Source organism: Megalops cyprinoides, chromosome 6, assembly GCF_013368585.1.
Source record: "Megalops cyprinoides isolate fMegCyp1 chromosome 6, fMegCyp1.pri, whole genome shotgun sequence".
NCBI classification, from domain to species: Eukaryota; Metazoa; Chordata; class Actinopteri; order Elopiformes; family Megalopidae; genus Megalops; species Megalops cyprinoides.
Window position 1 is genome coordinate 28731927 of NC_050588.1, and position 24087 is coordinate 28756013.

The following is a 24087-nucleotide window of genomic DNA, read 5'->3' on the forward strand; positions in this document are numbered from 1 at the left end:
ACCCCCCCTTTGAGCTATAAGGCTTTTACAGTGTGAAGCTTCTGTACACAGCTAGATAAGGTATTAAATTACCAGGGCTCCGCAGATGAGAGAGGGCTTGCTTGTCTTTGGGGAACAATGCCTTGTAGATAACTGTAATAACAACATTTAGGTGATAGGCCAGTGCTTTCCAAAGAGCTTTTGTGCGCGCAGCCATGGTGGAACCAATGTCACAATGTCATTTTGCTCGGCTAATGTGCAATTTGAGCAGGCACAAGTGCTCATATGGATGTCGATTATGTCCCCTGCATTGTACTGTCCACACCATTTTTATTGTCTGTCAGTAATGAAAAAAGTGACTGAAATGATATGGATTTTCTAACACTACTCAGACAGTGCTTTACTTGTATGGAGCTTGTGCCAGACCATTTGCTGTTGTGATTTCCATCTCAGTTCATTGATTTAAAAAAAATGTATGGGCAACTACTTTTTACATCTTTACAGAGGAAAGTGTATTGTCTCTTTAGACATATATAACACAATGCATATAAAGCGCACACAGTGTATATATATACGTACGTGTTTGTGTGCAGTTCATCTGTGGTCTGATGTTGTGTTCATCGATTGGCTGCAGAGCCCTGCCCCTCCCTCCTGCTCCAGAGGCACATGGCAGAGCTGCTGAGCCAGGACAAAGACATGGCGGCCAGCTTCCTCAACAGCGTCCTCAACCAGCTCAACTGGGCCTTCTCCGAGTTCATCGGCATGATTCAGGAGGTAAGGGGCAGCGAAGGAGAGGTTTTGGAGTGGGTAAAAGAGTAATAGGAGGTATGTATGCCGGCCATTTGTTAATTTAAAAAAATAGGCGGGTGACTTCAAAGACACGTGCCAAAGATAGTTACATGGTGTATTCCCCATATAATAGGGTAAAGCATTGAAGATTAGCATTTTAATGATGAGGAAACTTAAACTTTTACACAACTTTTATAGTAAATTGGACATACAAACACTGATAACAGAGAAATACTAAATGTCTTTTTACGTGAAGGAGTGTGCTCCGGTTGTTGCAGTGTTTGTGATTTAAAAAAAAAAACCTGAACAGAGTGTTATTCAGTGCTTTTTTTATTCAAAGATGTGAGTTGATGGTGACATGCCTGCATTAGTAAGATGCCCCCCAGCTGGGCAACATCCTGAATGACTGAACAGACTCCCCTCATTTTGTAATCTTTATCATGCTCTCCTGTCCCTGCTTCTTTGGTGGAATAATTTGATCGCTTGGAGGAAAGAAAAAAAGAGGGAAATGATCTAATCGAAGACCAGAAATAACCTCAACATGTTCCCCCTCACACTGCATGATTATTAACACTTATGTGCTCCTTGGCTCCCATGGGCAGCTGGGCGAGCCTGACAGTCTCAGTGTAATAGGAGGGAATTAAGAGCCAACAAGAGCCCAAAGACGCTCTTTGTGTCAGCTCCTCTGTCCTTACAGCCTCTGCTGGGAAGAGTAAACCAAAAACCTCAGTCCGGATTCATTTCACGCTGTGCTCCCAATCATAACTTTTCTTGCCGAAGGTCGCAGGCTCCCCAGGTGTTTATCTGAAAGGAGGCTAACAGAAGTGTTATGAGTAGAAGTCTGCTTGTACCGAACTGGCTCGTTGTGTCACACATGGAGTACAGGACATGTTAGCAGTGAAAGACAGCACACTTGTGTTCCTGAATTGTCTCAGAGGCCACTCCAGCCCCACGGTAGTGGTCTTGCTCACGGTCTTCACGGGAGGCGTGAGTGTGTAACAGTAGAGTCTTTGGTGACATTCTGCATGAAGGACTTGTCAGTTTCTTCATGCTAAGCATCCGGTAGCAGGGATTGTGGGTATGTTCCGTGTTCATGTCTTGGCCCTGAGGCTCCCGGGCTCTCACTGCCTCTCCGTCTCTCCGCTGTGTGTCTCCTCTCAGATCCAGCAGGCGGCGGAGCGGCCGGAGCGCAACTTTGTGGACACCCGGCAGCTGAAGGTGTGCGCCACTTGCTTCGACCTGTCAGTCAGCCTGCTGCGAGTGCTAGAAATGACTGTTACCCTGGTGCCTGAAATCTTCCTGGACTGGACCCGCCCCTCCGCTGAGCTGCTGCTCCGTCGATTGGCTCAGGTGAGGGGGGAGGGCTTCGTTTGTGCCAGATGTTAGGCTGAACTACATTCAGTAGAAAAGTGCAGTGCATGACTTGCTGTTGGGCGTGGATGTGATCAACCAGCAAAAATACAGCAAAGACAACTACTCATCATCATCAATCAATGATAAACCCAGAATTCATGATATTATGAATTAAATTTGTTTACCTCAGCAATAAAACATGACTTGCTGTGTTGCCTACTGCCAACTGCCATTTTACTTGCTGCAAATAAGTCTAGCCTGTGAGTGGCAAGCTATGATTGGCTGAGGAGCTTGGTGTAACAGTTTGGCCATAGTAGGTAGCTGTTTTGCCTGGGTAGTTGGCTGACAATGGCCTGGGGAGTATTTTGCACAGAAGTGTATCTTTGCAAGATCACTGGAATGAGACGTCCAGTTCAGTAGAACCCTTGTCCTTTTCATATTTGTAACAGGACAACCTCATCTATGTAGCTGTTGGCATCTGTGTGATGGACATTACCAGCATGATGATAAAGCCTTATGTATCTGTTGTGTCTTGAATAAAACTATATGTATTTGTGGATTGGTGAAAACCTTAAAATTCTTGCAATGGGGTACCACTGAAGGAAAAGAACAGCTGATGCTAATTCTGCAGTACGTGGAGTCTCAAGTGCAACACTGAGATTTAGGTTTTATGCATTCATATCTTTTGTTTGCACTGTTGAGCTGCACAACATTCATCTCTGTTGCAAATTGTAAGTAGGTGTTTGATTACTTGTGCCTGGGAGCTTTGCACGGGCCATAAATCAATCCTTTGTGGACCAGGTATTACCCAAGGGCCGATGTTGTATGGTCTTGTTCTTCATTGAATGTGGTCTTCTGAATGGGCAGGCATTATTGATGGAGGAGAGTTGTGTCTGTTCTCTGTCGAAACTCAACAGGGTATGTGAAATATCCCCAGTGTAAACTGACAGGTTAAGGGGCTTACAAAGTCACCATTTTAAGCTTTAAAGTTGAATTGAAGGATGTTTAAGTGGATGTAAAGGAAATTGCTGACAGATCTCTGTAACTGAGAGAAACCCATTAAAAATATCCAAGCCCCCTACATGTTGGGTTTATGAAACAAGCACTTCTGAAATGAGCTGGATTACACCCAAGAGTGTGCAGTAATAGAACAGACCATATCTTCAGTGAACACCTGCTCACTAATAAACATTAGAGGGCAATAGTTATGGGTTCATTTGCATATCCTGACTAACTTGAGAGTATGCTGTATGACATGGAATTGGTTTCTCTTCAACCCGTGTGGATTCTGTGCGTGTATAGTATACGGGTATTTGTGTGTGAGTGTGTGAGTGAGTGTGTGTGTGTGTGTGTGTGTGTGTGCGCGCACGTGTGCATATGTGTATGTCTTTAGGCTGTGTGGTTGCAGGTTGATGTGAGTATATATCAGTGTCACCAAGAACAATCCTGCTGTTTTGAGTGCTACCAGTGATAATTTCAGTCATTATCTGGAGAACAAATAAAAGTCCCCTAGTTTTCCCCCAGGTTATAATCAGTTGCTAATTGAATTGTACCTATAAAACAGCAGGGGCAGACTTGTCCTTGAGGATTGTAGCAGGCTCTGTGTGTCTGTGTGTGTGTGTGTGTGTGTGTGTGTGTGTGTGTGTGTGTGTGTGTGTGTGTGCGCGTGTTTGTGTACAGAGAACACTCCTGTCTACGTGTGTGTTTGCGCGTGTCTCTTGCGCCTTGGCAGCTGTTGCTTGGGGAGAGGCTACTAATTTACCCGGTGACTGAGTGCCCCCCTGAAGGATCCTCTCTCCCCGCTGTTGTGTGCCAGATTTCCACTCCCCTGAGCACAGAACACTGTGTGCCGTATTAATAAAGCGCTGATTCAAGCCCTGACCCACCCTCCACACTTCATCATCAGCACCTGATTGTCAACTCAATCATTTCCCTCTTCTTCCTCCCACTGCACACATGGGCAGACAAAGCCTGCAATTCTGTACCTCAACAACTAATTATCTCTGATTGAGAGAATCAAAAAGCAGAGGTTAACTGTGCTGAGGAAGGTAAAAAGCTAACAAAATAGCATCCATTGCACTGATTCATGGGTGTAAGTGTGGTGAGGTGACTGATCTGATGATCAGAAGATGGCACTTTCAAGACTGGGTGGAGCACTTCTCTTGTACCCTTTTGCAAGGTGTTACAGTACAGTCTACCTGAATGATTTATAAGTTCCCCAGATGTATAGATATATAACACATAAAATGTAAGCCACAGGAGGATGTAAGAGCCTCTGTTGTGCTGATAAATAATGTAATCTAACAATGGTATTATAGTACAACCTTACACAGTGCTGTTGTGTCCTTTCATTAGGTGTGCTTACTTCTTAAAGAACTTTTGATTTTTCTTATGAGGTGCTAGTTGGCAGGTAAGGTATGTATATGAATTCAGTGAATGTCTTTGGCAAAACGCAGTGAACCTCTTTCCCCTCTGTCAGCTTTTAAACCAGGTGCTGAATCGTGTGACCGCAGAGAGGAACCTGTTTGACCGAGTGGTCAACCTTCGCCTCCCAGGTACCGCGTCTCCTACTTCAGTGCGTTTATCATGTGTCTTGCATGCATGGACTCATGCACGCACCTACCCATCCACCCACGCAAGCGCACACGCACGCAACACTCATTCAACACCTACCAGTTTTCATCATCGGCAAAAAAAATGACAAAATCGGCTAAAATTATTGCAGCATCCTGCCTATTTTCCAGGGTCTGCCAGACGCTTTTCCACAACAATGCCGGTGTAACTGGGTCACAGGGAACTGTCAAAACGAAAGCCCTTTCTTATTCAATCCGGCTGCACTTGGTTGCTCCTGGTCACACTCACTTAAACTTTGGGGGGGGGCTTGGGGGGGTTGCGTTGCAGAGGGGGAAAGGATGAAGGGGAAAGAGAAGTGCGTTTTACTGCAGGAAATTGGTTTCATTAAAGCGAGATGGCCAATTCATCAGACACGTCAATGGAGAATGCTGTCATTTATGATTCATGATGTGTCACCCTGTGAGTCTGAAACACGCTCGTGACAGGCAGAGGGATGTTTCCAGAAACAGGTTGTGTGCGGCACCGTGCTGAAAACCGTGGACCAGGACGAGAAACTGTTCTCTCATCCATTGCTCTCAAATTACAATCCAAACAGTCAGAGGAGGCTTTTCAGTTAATGAGAAGTAGCTGGCATTAATTAAGGTTCGGTCAGAGACTCTGGGCTCTGTTATCTAACCGCAGCACACCCTGTCCTTCAGTTGAAGTGGGGAATTTATGCAGCTGTGACGTTTTGTTGTAGCACTTACGACTTGGCCTAACGAGCGCATTAAAGTTATCCACACCCGAGGCTTTTGTTTCCCTTACATATATATATGGATGCAAATTTAAGAATAGCCTAGAAGAGTAATAGTCTAATACATTGCTTGCACATGCATTCAGAAGTGTAAATGAACGATTGTCCACTCACCTTGCTTTGAAAGCCATTCATTCATCTGTTGGTGCTATTTTTTGCTCAGCTGCTTGTGTGAGTGATTGTGTGAATAGATGCATGAATAAAGAACAGAGGTATAGCGGTCTCTGTGTTTGACCTGGCTCCTGCCTGCTCTGTAACGGTGTGCCCCCGGTGTTCAGGGCTGGAGAGTGTGGACCACTACCCCATCCTGGTGGCTGTGACTGGCATCCTGGTGCGCATCCTGGTGGACTCCGACAGGCAGGGGTGAGTGTGAGGAAAGCGTGAGGCAATTCGCTGCACACGCTTTGCTGCTGGGGGTGTGCTGGGACCGTATGTGGAGGCCTTTTTCTTTAAATTTTTTTTTTTTGGAGGTGTTTACCATGATAAATCTTGTTTCCAGTCAGTGCACATAGAGTGCATCACATTGTTTGCAATGTTTCTCTTCTCTTTAATCGTTGCAATTTTATTAATGAAGCAATTTGATTCATTGGAATTCTTGGACATTCATGGAGGGTGGTATAGTGAAAAGGAGCAGGGCTTATAACTTAAAATTGGCTGGTTCGGTTTCCAGCTGGGGCAGTATTGTTGTACCCTTGAGCAGTGTGCTCAACCTAAAGTGCCTCTGTGAATATACAACTGTATGAATGAATAACATAAACATTTTAAGTTGTGTAAGTCAGTCTGGATAACAGCGTCTTTGACAGCAGTATTTGATGTTGACATTGTGTACCTATACCCTATTCTGTCTGTAGACAGTAGAAGCTTCTAGGTGCTTTGCTATTTGGACAAGGGATGTGGACTCATAAAACGTTTCACTAGATCAGATATTGCACAGCAACAGCATCTTTTTGTCTAGCCTGTCTCGTTTCTGGTGTCCAGCAGTAAATTTGCCACCTGTACAGCCTGCAAACTGTAATCATTGATCAAAGTTTTGAATTGTTGCTCGGCTGTCGATCTAATGTAGCTCTTTATGGCTGCTCTTCAGAACTGGAATGATTGATGTAGTCCTAAAAAACAGGTATTGTTCTGCCAGCTGATTAAAGATAGGTAGCAAGGCAGAGTTTAACACATCCCTGGCCAGAGTAAAGATGGACTGCTTTGCTGGTCTGCTACAGAAGGAAGCCTCTTTGTGGACTTAAGGTTGCTGGGTACAAGATGCCCCTCTCTACCCTTGACTTACACCAGGGACTGAGAGAGAAAACAAGGTCAAACCAACTCCTAACGAGCTCTTACCGTCTGACTGCTCTGCAGGGGTGGTGTGGTCAAGCGCGTTGAGAGGGTCTCTGTTCTGAGTGAGTGTAGCCTGTAGGGCCAGCGAGGCGTGTTAATGCTCTCCTTCCTGGTGGATGAGAGTTAATTGCATGACCGGTCACCAGGAGGGGGAGTTTGCCACACTTTATCTCTCCAGTGTGCAACTGCCACCGCGAATACAGGGGGGTGGGGGTGGGGGGCGGGGTAGGCGGTGGGAGAGAAGAGAGAGAGAGAAGAGAGAGAGCAAGACACATTGAGGAGCCATGCTCATTATTTTTATCTCTGGAGTCATATTAAACACCCCCCTGCACTCCGCTCAGGGCCGGAAATAATAAAAGGCCGATAAAATGCACTGCTTAGAGGTGTGCGTGAACGCTGCCAGTCCTGTTGTCCGTATCTGTTTTTCTTCGCGCTGTTTCATTCCATTACATTTATCAGCTGTGATTCTCAGATCTCACCTTTACCGCGCAGGTAGGAAATATACCCAGTGTTGTCAGAGCGATCTTGAAAGGCACTGTTCCCTCTCTCCCTGTCTACTGCTGTCATTGTTGGGAGAGGGGGCAGACCAGCGGTGTCACCTAAGCTCGGAACGGGTGATCCGGCGGTGACTTTTCTGCGGTGATTTTTGACGTGCGTGGGCGGGAGGGCTCCCACGTTTCAGGAGCTGCTGCTCCTTTGTGCTCTCCTCATACGAGGCCACTTTTCCGACAATTTCACGCCTAATTGACCTGAGGTGTGGGATGCGTTTCATTTTGTGACTCCGGAGTGTCCAGATAATTGCACGTTTTGTAGCTCCAATTGAGTGTGCAGTTTCCCCTGGCCAGACATCAGCTGGAAGGGGCCAGTGTGCGCTGTATGCTCCAGTGCTGAAACAGAACGGCGCTCTGTGTGTCAGTGTGCGCGCGGACAGTGATCCGACGTGTCATCGTGTCTCTTATTGTTACACGAGAGGGAAGAGGCAGGAGCTGCGGACGCTTAAAATCTCCTGACACCGACGCTTTAGTTCCACTTGCTGCACACTTCAAGATGGAAGCGTTTTGATTTTTTTTTTTTCCCTCCCCCGTCCTCAAAGCTTGCGTCTAAGCTTCCCCGACGCCAAATCTCGCTGGGAATAACCCCCCCAAGAGGATACGAACGTGGCGCAAATTTGCAGTGCCGTGTGCCTCCCGTCTCTCACACCTGCATTAAATCGCACTGCTCGTACTTATGCGTGTTAACTGGAAATAGACCTCCGCTTCCCGGGGGGCCTCTGAACCGTGTGTGGAGGCTCGTTGTACTCGGGTCGGGTCTCGGGATTTACGTGGGTAGCATAGCTCTGTGTTCTTTTTAATGGGAAGAGGCACGAGAGCACGAACAGAACTGGGGGAGAACAATGCAAAGTGATGAGAGAGACAGATCATCCGAATTGGGCAGGAGTAGAGAATGTCCACAAAGAGCCCAAGCGCCAGGATGAATTTGAATCAAGTGGAAAATTACAAAACGGGAGAAAAGAAATGGATCTCTCTCTCTCTCTCTCTCTCTCACTCTCCCCTTCTAATAGTGAGCGAGTGTTGTCTGTTGTGTCCAGAATCTTTGCTAGGGAGTGTAGTTTATCAGTGTCTGCATCTTTGAACATCCGTTTGGGTAAGACATATTGAAAAATGCCTGAATTATCACATAACATGTACTTGGTCTACAAAGCACAGTTGTCAGTTTGGGATTAGTTCACTATATGGCAATTTTATATGGCAAGTTTCCTATTTAAGACCTACGTCAGCTACACATTCATGATGTAATGAGATTAAAAGGAACCAGAAGTGATTTGCGAAATAGAGAGGGTTGCGTGTAAGAAGAACTGTGGTCCTAAGATCCAGAAAGGGCCTCCAGTTCTCTCTCCGTTCTGTAGAATCCCTAAACAGCATAGGATAGGAGACAAAAATGAAAACATGACAATGCAAACTGGTGAGTAAACAGAAGTTAGCATTTTATAACCCAGCGAAAGTGATTGTCTGATTACACCATGTTATGAATTATTCTCAGTAATGGCTTATGATCATTTAAAAGATATCTGCTTTGAAAGCACCCATTTACTGATGAGAGACAGATGACTCATTAAGTTTGGAACTGTTTTTTTTTTACCTCGGTTTATGGTGGGGTCAGGATAGGGGAATAAAACATCAATTAATACATGATAATTACAATTTAACACAAGTAGAAGCAAAATATAGAACCCATATGTACATTAGATTACTGTGGAACTTGTAATACTGTGGAAGTAAGTGTGCGGATGAGGCCCCTGACCTTGGAGGAGTTTTAGACAAGTGAGGGAGGTGTGCTGTGTGGCAGTGATAAGTAATTAAACAGTACCTGAGCCATTTTTGCACAGGGGTGGTAACGGCACTGTAGGGAGGAACAGAAGAAAGAACCTATGGTGGTGCCGTCTCGGAAACCAACGGGTGTCACATCAGAGGAAGAGGTCGCTCGTGGTGCTCATTAGTGTCACCGATTCCCTGTCCGGCCGCTGGTCTCGGTTCAGGCCCCCCAGGCTCTCGCTGCGAAAACTTCCACCCGGAACACGTGAGCCCAGCATGTGCTCCTAAATACCGAGATCCTCACGGTAGCCTGTTTGAAACGGCTCTCTGCAGTCCACTTAGTCTTTCACTCTTTCACACTGCAGTCTACTCCAGTACTAGCCTCAGGAAAACAGGATATTTATTTATCTCATTGTGTTTACCATTCATACCTTCTTTTTAAAACAGTTAATTGCTTTACTTAGATTGATAAAATTGATTTACTTAGACATTTCTGTACATTCATGCGTCAAGATATGGGTAAAATATTGGCAGCAGTGTGGTATAGTGGTAAGGAACAGTTCTTATAACCCAAAGTTTGCTTGTTTGATGCCCTGCAGAGATGGTCTTCTAACCCTGGGCAAGGCGCTTAAGCCAAATTTCCTCATTAAATACCCATCTATTTAAATGGTTGTAAAAACTGGAAGCTGTGAGCGTTGCACTTTATAAGAGCAAGTGATGAGCATCTGTAATATTATATATGGTTGATGGCTCATTATTTAAATATGGTTATTTGTCTCATTGGGGAGCTGCCATATCAAGCATTCCTAAAATAGAATAAGAGTAGTAAGGATGATTTAATCTGATTAAATTTGTCATTTGTCAAAAAGGGTGCTGCTGTATGTATTACCCAGGTACAGTAATTGGTTTGGCTGTACATTATCAATAAATATTTAACCAGCTACAATTTGACTGTCAGCAGATATCTACTGTAAAAAGGAATTTTCACATTGGATCTTGAATCATTTGCAGGCTAATGTTGTTCCCTGTTTGACAGGCAGACTTTATAAAAGTGGGGAATCAGCAGTTGATTTTTCTTCATCTTTTGCCCTTGAAGACATATTTTAAATAGCACACTTACCCTGTGTGTACCATTTATCAAGCAAGCTACAGTAGCTAGCAACAGTGCTACATATAAAGAGTACTATTGTTCATGCAGGTGGCATCAAGGTTAAGAGTAAATGCTGCTTGTGTCATACTGTGTAGAAATGCACACTGCAGCTGTGAAACTAATTAACACTTACCGTAGTGCTAAAGGCAGTTCTTTCTGAATGCTCGGTAGTCGTATTAGTGTGGAGAGCCCCCTCAAGATCCTATAGTCATACGGAACCCCCTCCATGACCGGGACACCATGGCAATGTTAAATGTGGCTGTGACTCTGTAGAGCAAGATAATTTAAAAAAAGATCAAGCGTTATGTAATATAATGATCACCTTAGATATTTTGAACACACCAAGGCCATATAAACAAAACTGTGTCTACTTTCTTCAAGATATATTATTATAGTGGATAACCATTTTTTTATGGGTCTTCTTGCGCTTGGTATATAGTAGAACAGAGAGATTGTGAATTGATTTGGAACATACAGATTCCACTATAAAATGCTGTCACTCTGGTCGTTAACTTCAGGAAAATTTGTATTTTAGCAAAATTGTGTGGCGGTAGGTATCTGAGGTCCCTAACTGAAGTGTAGCATGTAATTTTACAGATGCTTATATTGTGGTTTAGGTACTCAAAGCTGACACCTGACTTTGAACTGTTAAAAAAATAGGGTCAAGTACCTTTTTCATCAACCCTGCACCTGACATTTTTCTCACGAAGTGTTTCAGTTACAGTATATGGCTTGGTGACCGCATGCTTCTGTTGCTCAGTGAGCCCTCTCTCTTTTTTCTTCATCATTTCATTGTCACTTTCTGTTAGTCTTAGCTTCCATCGACTTATTTAAAATAATGTTTTCGATGGTGTTGAAGGGTTTAGCTTTCCTATTCATTCATACTTTTTGCTGGTCACAGGCAGATATGTTGGTCTTCAGTGACCAGTGACCAGAAATCAAAATCAAGCTGAAAAGGGTCTGGTCTAAAATAGTGTTACCCAGCGTGGAGCCGATGGCTCATTGCAGAGGGGGCGAGGACCTGTAGTGGGCCCTTATACAGCCTATTATAGGCTGTATGGAGATGCAAGACAGATCCAAGGGGAAACTTGCAGAGACGGAAGGGCGGAACGGAGAGAAATGCGGATTACAATGGTGCTGTTTCAGCACACCTCATTGCGTGAGACCATTTTTAAATACCATGGCTCCGTCAGCATTGACGGCGATGGGAAATAAAACAAGACAGCCGACGATCGCCTAGTTCCTATACTCTGGGACTCGAACATAGGGTGTAATTTTTCTGTTTGTACACTTACACAAGGATACTGGACAGCGAATAAAGTTTTCTGTAACTCTGTTGTGTCTCTGCTCATTCAAAATAAATATCGAAACTTCACAAGGGGTTGGTTGAATCCATTACGCCTTCAGTCTGACTTTTTATTTTTTTGCCGCAGTCAAGACACACAAACAAAATTTATTCAAAATATTCAACTAAACAACAAAAATGCATGTTCAGTCAGGTAGATTGGGCCCAAGGTGGGCCCCTTTGTAACAGGAAGAACCGTGGGCCCGGGGCAGCCGCACCTTCTGCCCCTGCTCGCTCCGCTACAGGGTGTTACTCTTTCAACACCTCCTCTTTCTCTAGTTGGTGTGAAACACCCTTCTCCACAAACTTTAACCACCTCTTTCGCCCTCCTCCTGGCTTTGCAGTGCTTCTGTGTTTCAAGCGTTTGAAGCTCCATTTCTGGACCTGGACTCCATTTCCCCTGGACCTCCGCTGAGCTATGCCATTTTGTTTGCTCTCTTGGCATTCAACATGATGCCATGTGACAAACAAATATCCGTGCAGTCTTTTTTTATCGTATTTCTGTTGGTCTCGCCAAATCTGCACTTTTAGAGGTTGACTTGCTGTTAAGCTGTCTTTTTTCAAACATTCAGTTGACCCTGGAAAAGCTCTAGCCTAAAGAGGCTAGCTGTCTTTTATAACATCATTGCTGCACATAAATCACCTTGGTTGAGGAAGGATTTTTGACAGTATTTTCCAGTTTATTACCAGTAAAAGTTCAGTGACTGGAGTAATTCATTTTTTTCCATATACTCTCATCAGCTGAGGCACTTTATGCCTGTCAGTATGGATAAAAATAAAAGATCTATTTTGCATAAAGCATTCTTCAAACACAAGTCTGTCTTTTTGCAGTGAAGAGTCAAGATTCAATTATAGAAATAAGTCACTACAGTAATCTTGTTTACATGTGAGTTCTCTGTGTGATTCAGAGTTACAGAATGCTTGCAGTCCTGAGGTTTTCATGCTTTGTAAAGACTGCATGCTATCAGGATTAATACATTAGCATTAATACATTATTAACCACATAAAAATGTAATAAGGGATGGTAGCCAGGGGTGGCATTTCCATAGCTCTCTTTCATAGGGAAATCATGCAAGCTAATGTTCATAGCTAGCTCACTTGGATAGCCAGAATGGAAACAGATGAACAGATGTGTACTGTGTGCAGGTCAATGCAACTTCATCACCAACAAAGTTTTGGGAAGGGTTTTTTTAGTTAGCATATTTTCTCACATGCATCCTAACTGAAACATTTTCAGTAAGTTTGGTGTGAATTAATTCAAATTTTTCAGTTTGTTAATCAGCCTCTGGCAGGTATCTTTCCCAAGCATATTTTGTGAAACAGCCCTATCTGGCCTACTATATGTTAGCTGGCAAGTGGGAATGCTTTCGGTGATTCATTTCAGAGGGATCTGAAGCTACAGAAATGTAAAGTGATGGAGCATATCATCCACTTTCCGCAACGGTTTAATTGACTCGATGTTGTCATAATTTCAATCCTTTTTTATGTCTCTTTGAGGGATCTCTGGAGGAGCTAAGCCATTTTCGGTATTCCGGGGAGAGGTAATGGGCATGAGGTCAGCGTATCAATGAGCCATGGGCAATGGCTGTAAGAGCCCTCAGGGAAATAAAACAAAACAAACAAACCTCAGAGAATGAGAGCAAGGGACTCATCTCATTCTGTTTGCCGGAAAGTCCAGCGAAAAAAAAAAAAAAAGTGAAGGAAAGAACCTAACTGCTTCATACTCTCTGATGAAAAAGGAGCTTGTCATCTGAGGAGAACAGCCCTCTAATTAGCTAATTAATAGTGAGATGTGTGTCACCTCTTCTCTCCCTGACTCCCTGCCATGGTCTACCCCCTTCTCCATATGCATGGGCGTTGACATGACTTTCATGAACCTGCAAGAGGTTTGTGTATCTTCTAGATGGCAGCCCACGTATTTTTGTGGTCACGATGCTTTGTTTTAGAACAAACAAAGTAACATCAAGCTTCATTTTTCTGTAAAAGGTCTGCACCATTATTCTTCAGCATGCTCATCCTTTACAGAGGCTTTGTGCATATCATTTGCTTTATTGGGTGTGAAGTAAAAATCAACAGGAACATTGTATGATTTTACTGCTTATCATTGCAGACTGAGAGATTTGAAACAAAGGCAGGAGGCCAATTAAATAGAGTGGGTTCTGAAGTGTTGATCAATTCAGCCTTGTGGGGGCGGGTGGGGGTGGGGTTGGGGGTGCTTGGTGTTGGGTTGCTATAAATGGCAGGAGTTCTCCTTGATGTTTTTTTCAGCAGGTTGTGTCAGAGGTGTGGGTTGTTTAGCCGTGCAAGTCTTTTATTCATAATCAATTAATTAATTTGCTCATTTTGCAGTTAGTTTCCAATTTATGCAAATAATCTAATTTGAAATTTGAAATTGCACTTAAAATGCCCATATAAAAAGACATATTTTGTTCATGGGTGTGTATTCAAATGTGTCCTAATGTCAATACGTACAACTAATCGGCTAATCTTACTAGTTAAACTGTAGCAGTTGGTTGGAACGACACCAAGCGCACCTATAGCCCTCCAGGAATTGATTTTGACACCCCTGGTTAGGACTGTGATGATGCTGGGGTAGGTGGTGGGATGTGAGGAGGGTTGCCATGGTAATGATTGATACTGATGAAAATGTAGAATAATGCTATGGGAGTGGGAGAGGTCAAAGCAAAGACCCACTGCCTGGCTATTGAGGAAGGGTAGCTTTCTTGGGTGCCTAGCTTGATGTAGAACTTGAAATAACTTTTACAGTTTTTGTAAAGATAACCTCAGCAATAAGGCAGACGGGTGAAAATAAAAGATGTAATCATGGTGGTGGTTTTAGTTTTGCAGTATGAGATGCATTAGTACATTCCAATTACAGTAATGGGCATTCGATTACTGTTGTGCTAAATGCAATATGAGGCGAAATATTGTATGTCACCGTAACTCATCCCAACGAGCCCTCTGTGGGTCGTATGTTCATTAAAGTGTAGAACATTAAGCAAAGCGCAGGCGCAATTGGGCTGTAATTAATTAAATCAGTGGAAAATTTTACGCTATAATTGACTCCATGCTAGGCTGACTGTCAGTTATCAGTCTCATTTCCTCATCGAACACTAGTGTACATCATCTAACCATCATTGCTGCTGCTTCATTGAGTAGAATAATTAAAAATGAATACGTTCACAACAAAATGTAGCATGGTAAAAATAGTGGTCTTTCAGTGGTCTAACCATCATATCTTTTATACCAGATAATCTTTTTTCAGTCATTACTATGTGGAAATAATTCAGAACTGTAAATGAAATACTGAATTTGGGTGTTCTAAGGAATGTAATTTATGTAAAAGTATAATGATGAAAATCATCCCTTCCTTTATATTTTCTCATTCATAGAGTTAGTGTTTAGATATTTAGTGTAATTGTCTATGGTGTTCTTTGTCACTAAATCGTGACATTCACAAACTCTCACAATGAAAGGGAGTAAGAATTGGCCTATAAGGGAACAGTCGCTATCATAGCTGTTGTGTGGGTAATTTGCTTCAATAAGACATTTTTGAAAGAAATTGAATTGCAGAGGCAAGGTTTTACTGCCACCCATTCTAAATCATCTCATGATAAACACTTGTTTCTTGTTCCAAAATTAGCTTTATGGCCATGTGTTTTATTACTGATAAGATGTAGTTCTTTTGGTTTACTGTAAGGCACTGGACATATCATGACACAGGTTAATTTATACAACGGAGAGAAGGAGCATTTATAAAGCATATCCTAAAGTTTATGAAATCCAAGGTATCTAATATCTAAAAGCATACTGCAAACACTGTAAAGACACTAATGTTACTATAAAGTTCTTGAACTCCAGATTTTCTGAGGAATTGTGTCCCTTTGAGGAATGTGTAGTTGAAAACATGGTACTTTACTGTTACAGCCCAATAGTCTTGGCATTCTCTCGATACCATCATAACGGTGTTAATTGGTATTGGTTCTGAGGAAATTCTATATTAGGACTAGCTGTGGCTGCTTTGTGTCAAAGAATGTTATAGGGTTCTTCAAAAAAATGCTTAATTATGTAGGTAAAGGAAGTTCTCACTCTTCCACAAAGACAGACAGACAAGGCTGTATTCATGCTGGTTTGGCTGAGCCATGAGGGATCGCCTCTTTTTCTGGCATCTCCTCTCCTCGTATATGCTCACTGCCATCCTCACAGATCCATCGGGGCTGACCTGGGGCTGACCTGGGGCTACCCTAACATGGGTGCTTCTGCGTTACATGAAGTTGTCCCCAGTTTCCCCAGTCGTCCCCAGTGTGGAGACAGAACTTGTTTCAAGGACATTACTGCGATCGCACATCAGTAGAGCCGAGGAGGATGGAAAAAATAGCCACGTTTCTGTGAATGTGAGAAAACTGTCTGGTGGTGTTATTCATTTAGAGAAAGTACTTTCCAATGGCATGGGTATCCACCTCAGTTCTTGTAGAGATATGTTTCAAACAATACTATCAAAATGAACTAATCCTGTGAGGTGATGATGTTAGATCTTATCTGGCTACGTGAGTGTCAGTTTAGATTTGCTAATTGCTTATAATTTCTCATTGGGTTTTACATAGCAGCAGATCAATGTAAAGTTTCTACACCTATTGTTACATGTGGTAGATTTATGTTTCATAGTATCTTCACATTTGCTATGGTTTATAGTTTAACACACAATTTGTCATGAGTGCTTTGTACCAGAAATATTATACTAAGAAAATGTCCGTGTCATTAGCATTGCAAGACTGAGAAGTCAGAAGTGAGAGAATGTTCAGAAGGCTTTCTGTTGTTCCCTGGGGTGATTCCCATGCTAGGAGATCCTGCTCGAGCTCAGCTGTGCTGATGGTCACAGAGCTTACATAATCAAAGGACTCCGCCCAGTTCCACGGACGCTTCCCATTTTCATGGCTGAAGAGCTGGTCACGTATCAGTTCGGTCATTTGTGGTTTCTCTTCCTGGTTGGAGCACACAATACGCTGCCAATGGACTGGATCTCTTTGGAGGGATGTTTACAATAAAGTGTGCAATGTCAGTAGCTATTCTGCGCCACAGATTTCTATCCCAGCGTGTGTATAGCTAGACTGGAACGCTTACTGCCCTGATTCCAAGTGCCCCCCATGCAGTAGCCTCCCCTGTGGGTGAAGACCAGCTGTAATTTTCCATGAGCGCAAAAAAGCTTTTTGGGAAGCATGCCAGCAGCTCAAGCCCTGATCCAGCATCCTCTGCCCAGCTCCCCCCCCCCCACACACAGCTCACTATAGTAGAGGGTCTCAGCAAAGATCAAGTGGCCTTCTTATACTCGCTTGACTCCTGTTAGTTTACTTGCAACAAAACAGTTGAATGGACTGACTGTGGCGATTAATTGGAATCCATTACATTTTCTTAGTTAAAACATTAGTATGTATTGTAGTTTGCTGTATCCACTTCCATTTACCCTTATGTGTGTTGGACTCTGATATGTATTTCTCGGTCTGATCACCAATCCCTTCAGTTGCTTTATTGTACTTCTGCGAAAAAGAAGATCAAGTAAAAAACAGGAAAGAACATTTTCTCATTAAATCTCGCCACCATTTTGTTTTTGTGAGTTTCTGTGAAATAAACACGGGTGAGGAACGGAAACCCTAGGAGGAGCCTGCCCTTACCTGCTGCAGTGATACAAAGCTTAGTTCTCTTGTTGTAGTGTTCAGGTTTGCAGAAGGAATTTCCAATGTTCCTGCTGCTATTTTCTATCACAGAAAAAAGAATAGATCACTTTCCAGCTGTCTCTTAATTTTTCTAGTTTCTAAAAGACAAAAAGCTTAAGGGATTTAAGTGAGGCTGACATGCTGATTTGATGACCTATCCAAAGGGTGATTTTTTTTTTTCCTTAGGACAGTCTGTCCCACAGCTGATCTAAGCCATCCATCACTCACAATACATACCTCCATGGTAGTACACCGCCACAATTGCCAGTGATTCTGATTTACAATGAGGAGTGAAAATTTGAGCTTGATTCCCAGAGTCTAACAAAAATCAAGTGGCAGAAATCAGCTGGTAGCAGTGGATTGATGCCAAACCATTTTGTTTTATTCTGGTCAGTATGTTTAAACATGCTGCTGAATAGTTCTTAAGAGGACAGTATGTATGTGTTAGTGTCTTTTATTTGACAGACTCCTAATGAGAGGGTATTTCAGAAATAAAACATAAAAGCCTTTGCTGCAATCAGCACGGAATAAGCTGAAGCAAAATTTTACATAATTTTGTGAGAGTAAACAGGATAAATGTTTGGCGGTTTGGGCAATGCTTTTGTTTTTGTTCTTTCACGCAGCTCTTGCTTGATGGATCTTTTCCTGTGTCTTAATTAAACACTGGCGAAAACACGTCAATGTGCGACATTTTAATAAGCCCATTTTCCCTCTATCCCGGTGGAAATGCGTTGGGAGAGACAAAGACATGATGCATTAACACTGTTGCCAGGCTGCTTTAAACAGGATATCAGTCAAGCTGTTGTCTCCAGCTGTTCGTAGATTTTTTTTTCTTTAAATTCTGTTCCCAGAATGCATCACTTGCACCTTTTAGCAGTACAGTAACTGGAACCACGTGCTTAAATATATGTAAACCTGCAACAAAAGAAAAAATCAATCTGCAATTTAAATACTGCCTCAGTTATGTTGCAAAAAACAAATGAAAACAATTACTCAGAACTCATTTCGAGCACTATCAGGCCTTCATCAAGAAAACATCGATTACAGCCTTGAAGGCAAATAGGCAAACTTGGATATAAAGCAGGAGACTGAATCTGAATTTTAATCGAGCTTCCATGAGCAAAATGGAGTGTTGGGATTTGAATAAATCCCCCCCCCCCAGTCCTCAAGCTATGAAGGACAGAGCTGCATGAAAAATGAATGTCTACCCCCACCTACCCCCATACCTTACTCTCCCTGCAGCAGAAAAAATCTATTTAGATAATTTGCTTCCATTACTGTTGGCTAAAAGGCATCAGATGCAGCTTGCAGTGGTGGACTAATTAGATTGTGACACAGTGTAATTGGCTTAGTAGGCTTTGTGGAGGAGAGAGGTTGGGTAGGGGACACCTCACTTCCCCATCAGGACCCATCTTTCAGCCCTCACTCCAGCCAACTGTCTTCACATCCCCTCAATTTCCACCTCCTTTACTGTCGTGCGCCCTGACCTCCCTCTGCTTCCGGCGTGTGGGCTGCGCGTGTGTGTGCATGTGCACGTCTGTGTGTCTGTGTCTGTGCACACACGCGTTTCTGTGTGTGTGAGTATGCGCGCATGTCTGTGCATTTGGGGTGTGAGTCTGTGTGTGTCTGTCTGGGTGTATGTATGTTAATGTGGTGTTTATGTGTCTGTCTGTATGTTTATGTGTGTGTGTGTGTATGGGTATGTGTGTGTCTGTGTGCATGTGTATGTACGCTTATGTGCATGTGGTGTGTTTGTGTCTCTGTATGTATTATGCATGTGTGTATGTGGGTGTGCTCATGCTTGCTAGAATGTGTGCATATGTGTTGTTCAGGAAATCTGCAGTTTGTAAACATACTTACGCTTGTATCCTTCGCAGTGTGATGACCTTGTGTTGCCATGCTACAGTCTTTCCTTTCAGTTGGGTTTCAGTATCCAGCTAAGACCTTCTCTTTGTATGCATTTCTGATCATTGTTCAATGAGTTCAACTGGCATGACAATTCAATTACATGAATTGCCCACTTCTTTTACCCAAGGTCTTTCACCTAGGTGAGGGAAGATTTTAATTGAAATGGTTGTTCCAAGTCCAGTCCACAGACGTTGGCTCCATTTGGAATAAGTCTGGGAATCATTCTTCATTTCCAAGGGATTGCGTCAACCTTAATGATATCTGTCCTAATTGCCGAGTCCTTAAAAGGCGAGCTTAGCCCTAGGGGGACACATTATAGCAGGAATAAATGGTTCAGCCATCCAGTTGACTTGAAGCTACTACTGCCATTTATTTTGGCTTGGGTAGACCATATGGTAATGTCGCCTACACACTCATATAGTATGCATGTCTCTGCCCCTTGATGACGGTACAGTAAAGTGAGCCGAAAAGCATTTCGTGTTCTTGTGGCTGACATAAGGCAAACCCTTTCTTTCAGTAGAATTCTATACTGCTTGAAATGACCTTCTTTGAGCAGTACATTGCATTTTTATCACGCCAGGAATGAACACAGTGTTTTGTGGATTACTTTTGTACATTCTAATTGATTGTCTGATAGATAACTGGATGGTTACCATAACACCCACCCAAGTTAGGATCTTGGACGTCTAAGACATTCAGAGAGGAAATTAAGCCCACGTCTTTGTTAGTGTTTGTGCGTTTGCACACATGATATTGTCATCAGGAGCGCAGATCGTAAGGTCCGATGGTAGGAGACTCACATGGATGCTACAGTGGATTGTTGGATTGGCATACACAAACCTCTCTGGGTGTAACCATCTTGCTTAGTCATGTTACTGCTTTCCTAGTTTTCACGATTAACAATATGAGTCTGAAATGATATTATATATGAAATGATATGATATTATAGAACCTCTGGGCATTTGTGATGGTTTTAATCATGACTAGACCGAGAGGGGTTTTTTTTGGATTCAGCAGTGATAAGTACAACCCAACAGATGAAAAATAACTGATATGTTTTGGCATTGCAGTTCTGAGGGACATAAGGAAATTGCAAACTGCTTTTGTTTTGATAACATTGCTCAGGGATTGCATAAAGGTCCAGCTTGCAAAAATATGAGAGATAATTAGTTCCACAGATAAATAAAAGGCAATACTGTACACGAGGAACAGAGTCCAATTATGTCAAATAATGCCTGACTTGTTCTACTAAATTTTACAAGGGAACCCTTACTGTAAAATGAAATATGCAAAATAAACAAAAGATAAATCGAGAGGGAAAATGAAATAATTATTAGGCTCTATCAGCCCCATGAGAAGATGATCCAAGAAGGCTTAAAAGTCTGTGTATTGGCTCATCATATCAATGTGTTTTAACCATCTGAGAGTTGTATTTAGGTATAATTTCAAGTCTCTCTCGCTCATATCTTTGACCTGCTCATAGGGATATTGCTGTCTTTTGTGTGGTTCTACACTGTAATTATAGGCATTGAAGTTTGGATAAAAGTTTGGTTTTCATTTCCAGAAGTTTCACCTCATCCCACGTTTTACGGATAATAACAGGTGCTGTTGTCCAGGTGAATGTACATGGCTTGCCCTTTACCTTCACAGGAGTACACAGCAGTATGGATGAAAAAAGCATGGAAAGCTGAGAAGTCAAACTAAGCTCTTTTCAAGGGCTGGAAGCATGAAGCAGCACAAAGTGCACACGGGATGCACACCTGCACACACCTGCACACACCTGCATGCACACAGTACACACACACACCTGCATGCAGCGGTGTCCCAGCCTGCTGGAACCTAGTCACAGATCTGGGTCCCTGGCCTCTATAGCAGGCTGTCATTACCGTGTTAGTGTGAAAGGGTGCAGGGCCGGCTTGGGTGTGCTGGAGCGCTGAGGGTTGAAGAAGAGTCCATGTTCTTAATGCTCCCCAGGGCTGACCGCCACACACAGACACGGAATGGATCCTCACCGCTGTAACACACGTCAGCATTGATTTTAGCCTCCTGCAGCGGGCACATGATTGAGCGGTCCACGGTGACAGGGACACGGGTGATGAAAGGTCTATTTATTTATTTAATTTATTTTTTGGGACAACCCCGACATCAATCTGTTGTTTAATGGTTTTGTAAGTATCGCTGTCCTCTAGCCCATTAACTGCCTGAGCAAGTGAGTATGATGGGAATTGAATCTTTTTCAACTGCTTGTAAATGTCACTGAGTGCTTCTTTTAATGCTTCTCAATGGTTCAAAGTGTTTGGGTCTTCACTGTAAATGGGTGTAATAAGTGAAATTATTATCTGGTTCTCCAGATAAGAACATTTTCTTGTTATTGATGTGTAGGTTAGTCTGATGTGCTGTGACTGTCTACCTTCTCATACGGATGTGGCATGCTAGCAGCCTCAGTTTGCAAAATCTGTTGTGATCTGTTTGTGTGGAATGAGGAATCAAAGGCAAGAGCATACACCATAGGCTGATGTGAAAAGCCTGAAGTTCTCTCACATGCTCAGCTCACCAGCGAGAAATATATCAAGGTGAAGATGAATCTAATATTTGAAGGTGGGGCCATAAAGAACTGCAGAAGAACAGATAAACGACTGTACATCCTGACATCAGGGAGGAGGTGACAGAAGTGAAAAATGATGCCCTGTGGGTGGCGTTTACAGGTTCAGCAGAGATCATGTTCCACTTAGCTTTTTAATAGGTCTCTTCAACAACTACGGCTTCATCTGCGCATGGTTCCATGTTTAAATGGCCTAGTGCTTGTGTTTGTCATGCCCTTGTGTACACATGGGCAATGCCAAACAAGAACTTGATGATGTAATCGCTCTGTAAGTCACCCTTGAGAGGAGCCTCTGCCAAATGAATAATGATAATTGCAGCTCATTACACGGCGGCAATTTGCTGCTGTTTAATAACGTCCCTTTAACCCACAACGCTCCATGTCTTGTGTTGGCATGGAAAGCCCCTCTGTTGCATCATCACCGTTGTGCGGTTCCTTGTTAGTGTCATCACTGTTGGTGCAATTATTTGTGTCTGCTAAATGTTCATCTTTTGTCATCTCAGCATAATAGTCCTCTTTATAAGCCTTTATCGTCAGTGTTGGCATCATCATCATCATCATCATTGCATTCATCTTTTACACAACTCTGTAAAGGGGTGTGTTACCTATATGGTTACCTTCATAGAGATAGGTAAAGGAAGGAATGATAAAACAAATGAAGTTCTGGAAGGGATTTGATTACTGTGGATAACTGTCAGGATTGTGTTATGAGAGTTGGATTACAGAGAAATCTCTTTTGTCTCACTGTCTTCTGATGTCACAGTGGAGATCAAAGGGTTGTCCATAAGCTAGGGATGGTAGCACGACCCAGCTGACACTGGGGAAAGATTGGCACATCTTGGGTGAAAGAGGGACACTGAGGAGATTAACCGCAAATCATTTGTGTGCTTATTTTTTTTCAATTTCACATACACGGATCTAGCTTATCTCTGTCCTTAATGATAACAGAAGCTTAGGCCGTTTTTACTTCCTAGTTTTTCCTGGGCAAGTGAAATAAATGTGTTTCTATGTCTCTCTCACTCGTGAATATGAAGTTCTGGTGACCATCACACGCACAGATTTTGATATGGAGCTGTATACTCACACAGTGAGTGACACTTACAAATGAGCATCAGCTAGTTTTTTATCATGAAATGCAATCAATAATCCTTGTAATGCACACACATGAAGGAGGACTACAACTTTTTATTTTCAAAGTCCAGAGCTTTCGTCAAAAACTGACAGCTTCTTTCAGTCATCTGCAGGAATAACGCCATAAGGAATCTGATTAATCCTCAGAATTAAATAACAGTTGTGGAAGGAACAGCTTATACATGAAGGTTTCTCTCTTTCTCTGTGTGTGTGTGTGTGTGTGTGTGTGTGTGCGCGTCCGCGTCTGTTTGTTTGTGTTGGGGGGGATTGATGTGCAGCATCAGGGGACAGCAGTGTCTATGTATGTGTTTGTATTCTTTCAAACCTGAGATTTTTTTGTCAGAAATGACAGAATTGTACTCCAGCATAGCAATACCTTGCTAGTGTTGTGAGTTGGTAAATTTAACAGAAGAAAAAAAAAAAAAACATTGGCAGGACCCAAAATATAGAAAAGGATTTTACACAATGCTAATTTATGTAACTGTAGTTTACAAACAGCCAAGGTTTTGACAGACAGCATAGCTGTGTTGTGACACTTGATGTTCCCATCTCCAAGCAGTACTTGGAAGCATGTATTGGAGACATAGTCCAGAGCTGAATCTATTTTGGAGCCTGACAAATACCCCAGGTTGAAGTAGTCCCTGTTTGGAAATGAACACAGTTTTTTTTCTCAGCTTTTAGAGAAGACTGTGTAAAATCTGGCAGCTGAAGAGAGTGACTTCCGTTCGAGGCTGATGTGGGGGAGCTGTGACAGGGAGGGTGTTGGAAGGAAGTGTTGGAAGGGATCTCAAATGCTCAAATGAGTGAGGGGGCTGAAAGAGTGAGAGTGTGTGTGCCCGCGTGAGCATGCGTGCCTGTGTGTGTGTTTTTGTTTGTATGTGTCTGTGTGTTTGTGTGTGTCCATGCATGCCTGTGTGTGTATACGAATGTATGTGTGTGTGTTTGCATGCATGCCTGTGTGTGTATACGAGTGTGTTTTTGTGTAGGTCCAGCAAACCTTTTCTTTCATTAGCACAAAGTCCCTGATTTCCCTGTCCTTGACAGGGGGCCAAATTTATCCTCTATATTTCCTTCAGCCCCCCCCCCCCCCCCCCCCCCCCACATCACTTTA

The 24087-nt window shown here is 42.9% G+C and overlaps 1 protein-coding gene across 3 annotated transcripts in view; it reads left to right on the top strand.

Moving 5' to 3' along the window:
- LOC118779409 (E3 ubiquitin-protein ligase RNF123) overlaps positions 1-24087 on the top strand; it is a 103266-nt gene that overhangs the window by 34422 nt on the left and 44757 nt on the right. For all 3 annotated transcript variants that reach the window (XM_036531511.1, XM_036531512.1, XM_036531513.1), the window contains 4 exons: positions 614-753; positions 1930-2118; positions 4601-4676; positions 5767-5851. In XM_036531511.1, the coding sequence (XP_036387404.1) occupies positions 614-753; positions 1930-2118; positions 4601-4676; positions 5767-5851 (490 nt within the window). The remainder of the gene's footprint in view (positions 1-613; positions 754-1929; positions 2119-4600; positions 4677-5766; positions 5852-24087) is intronic.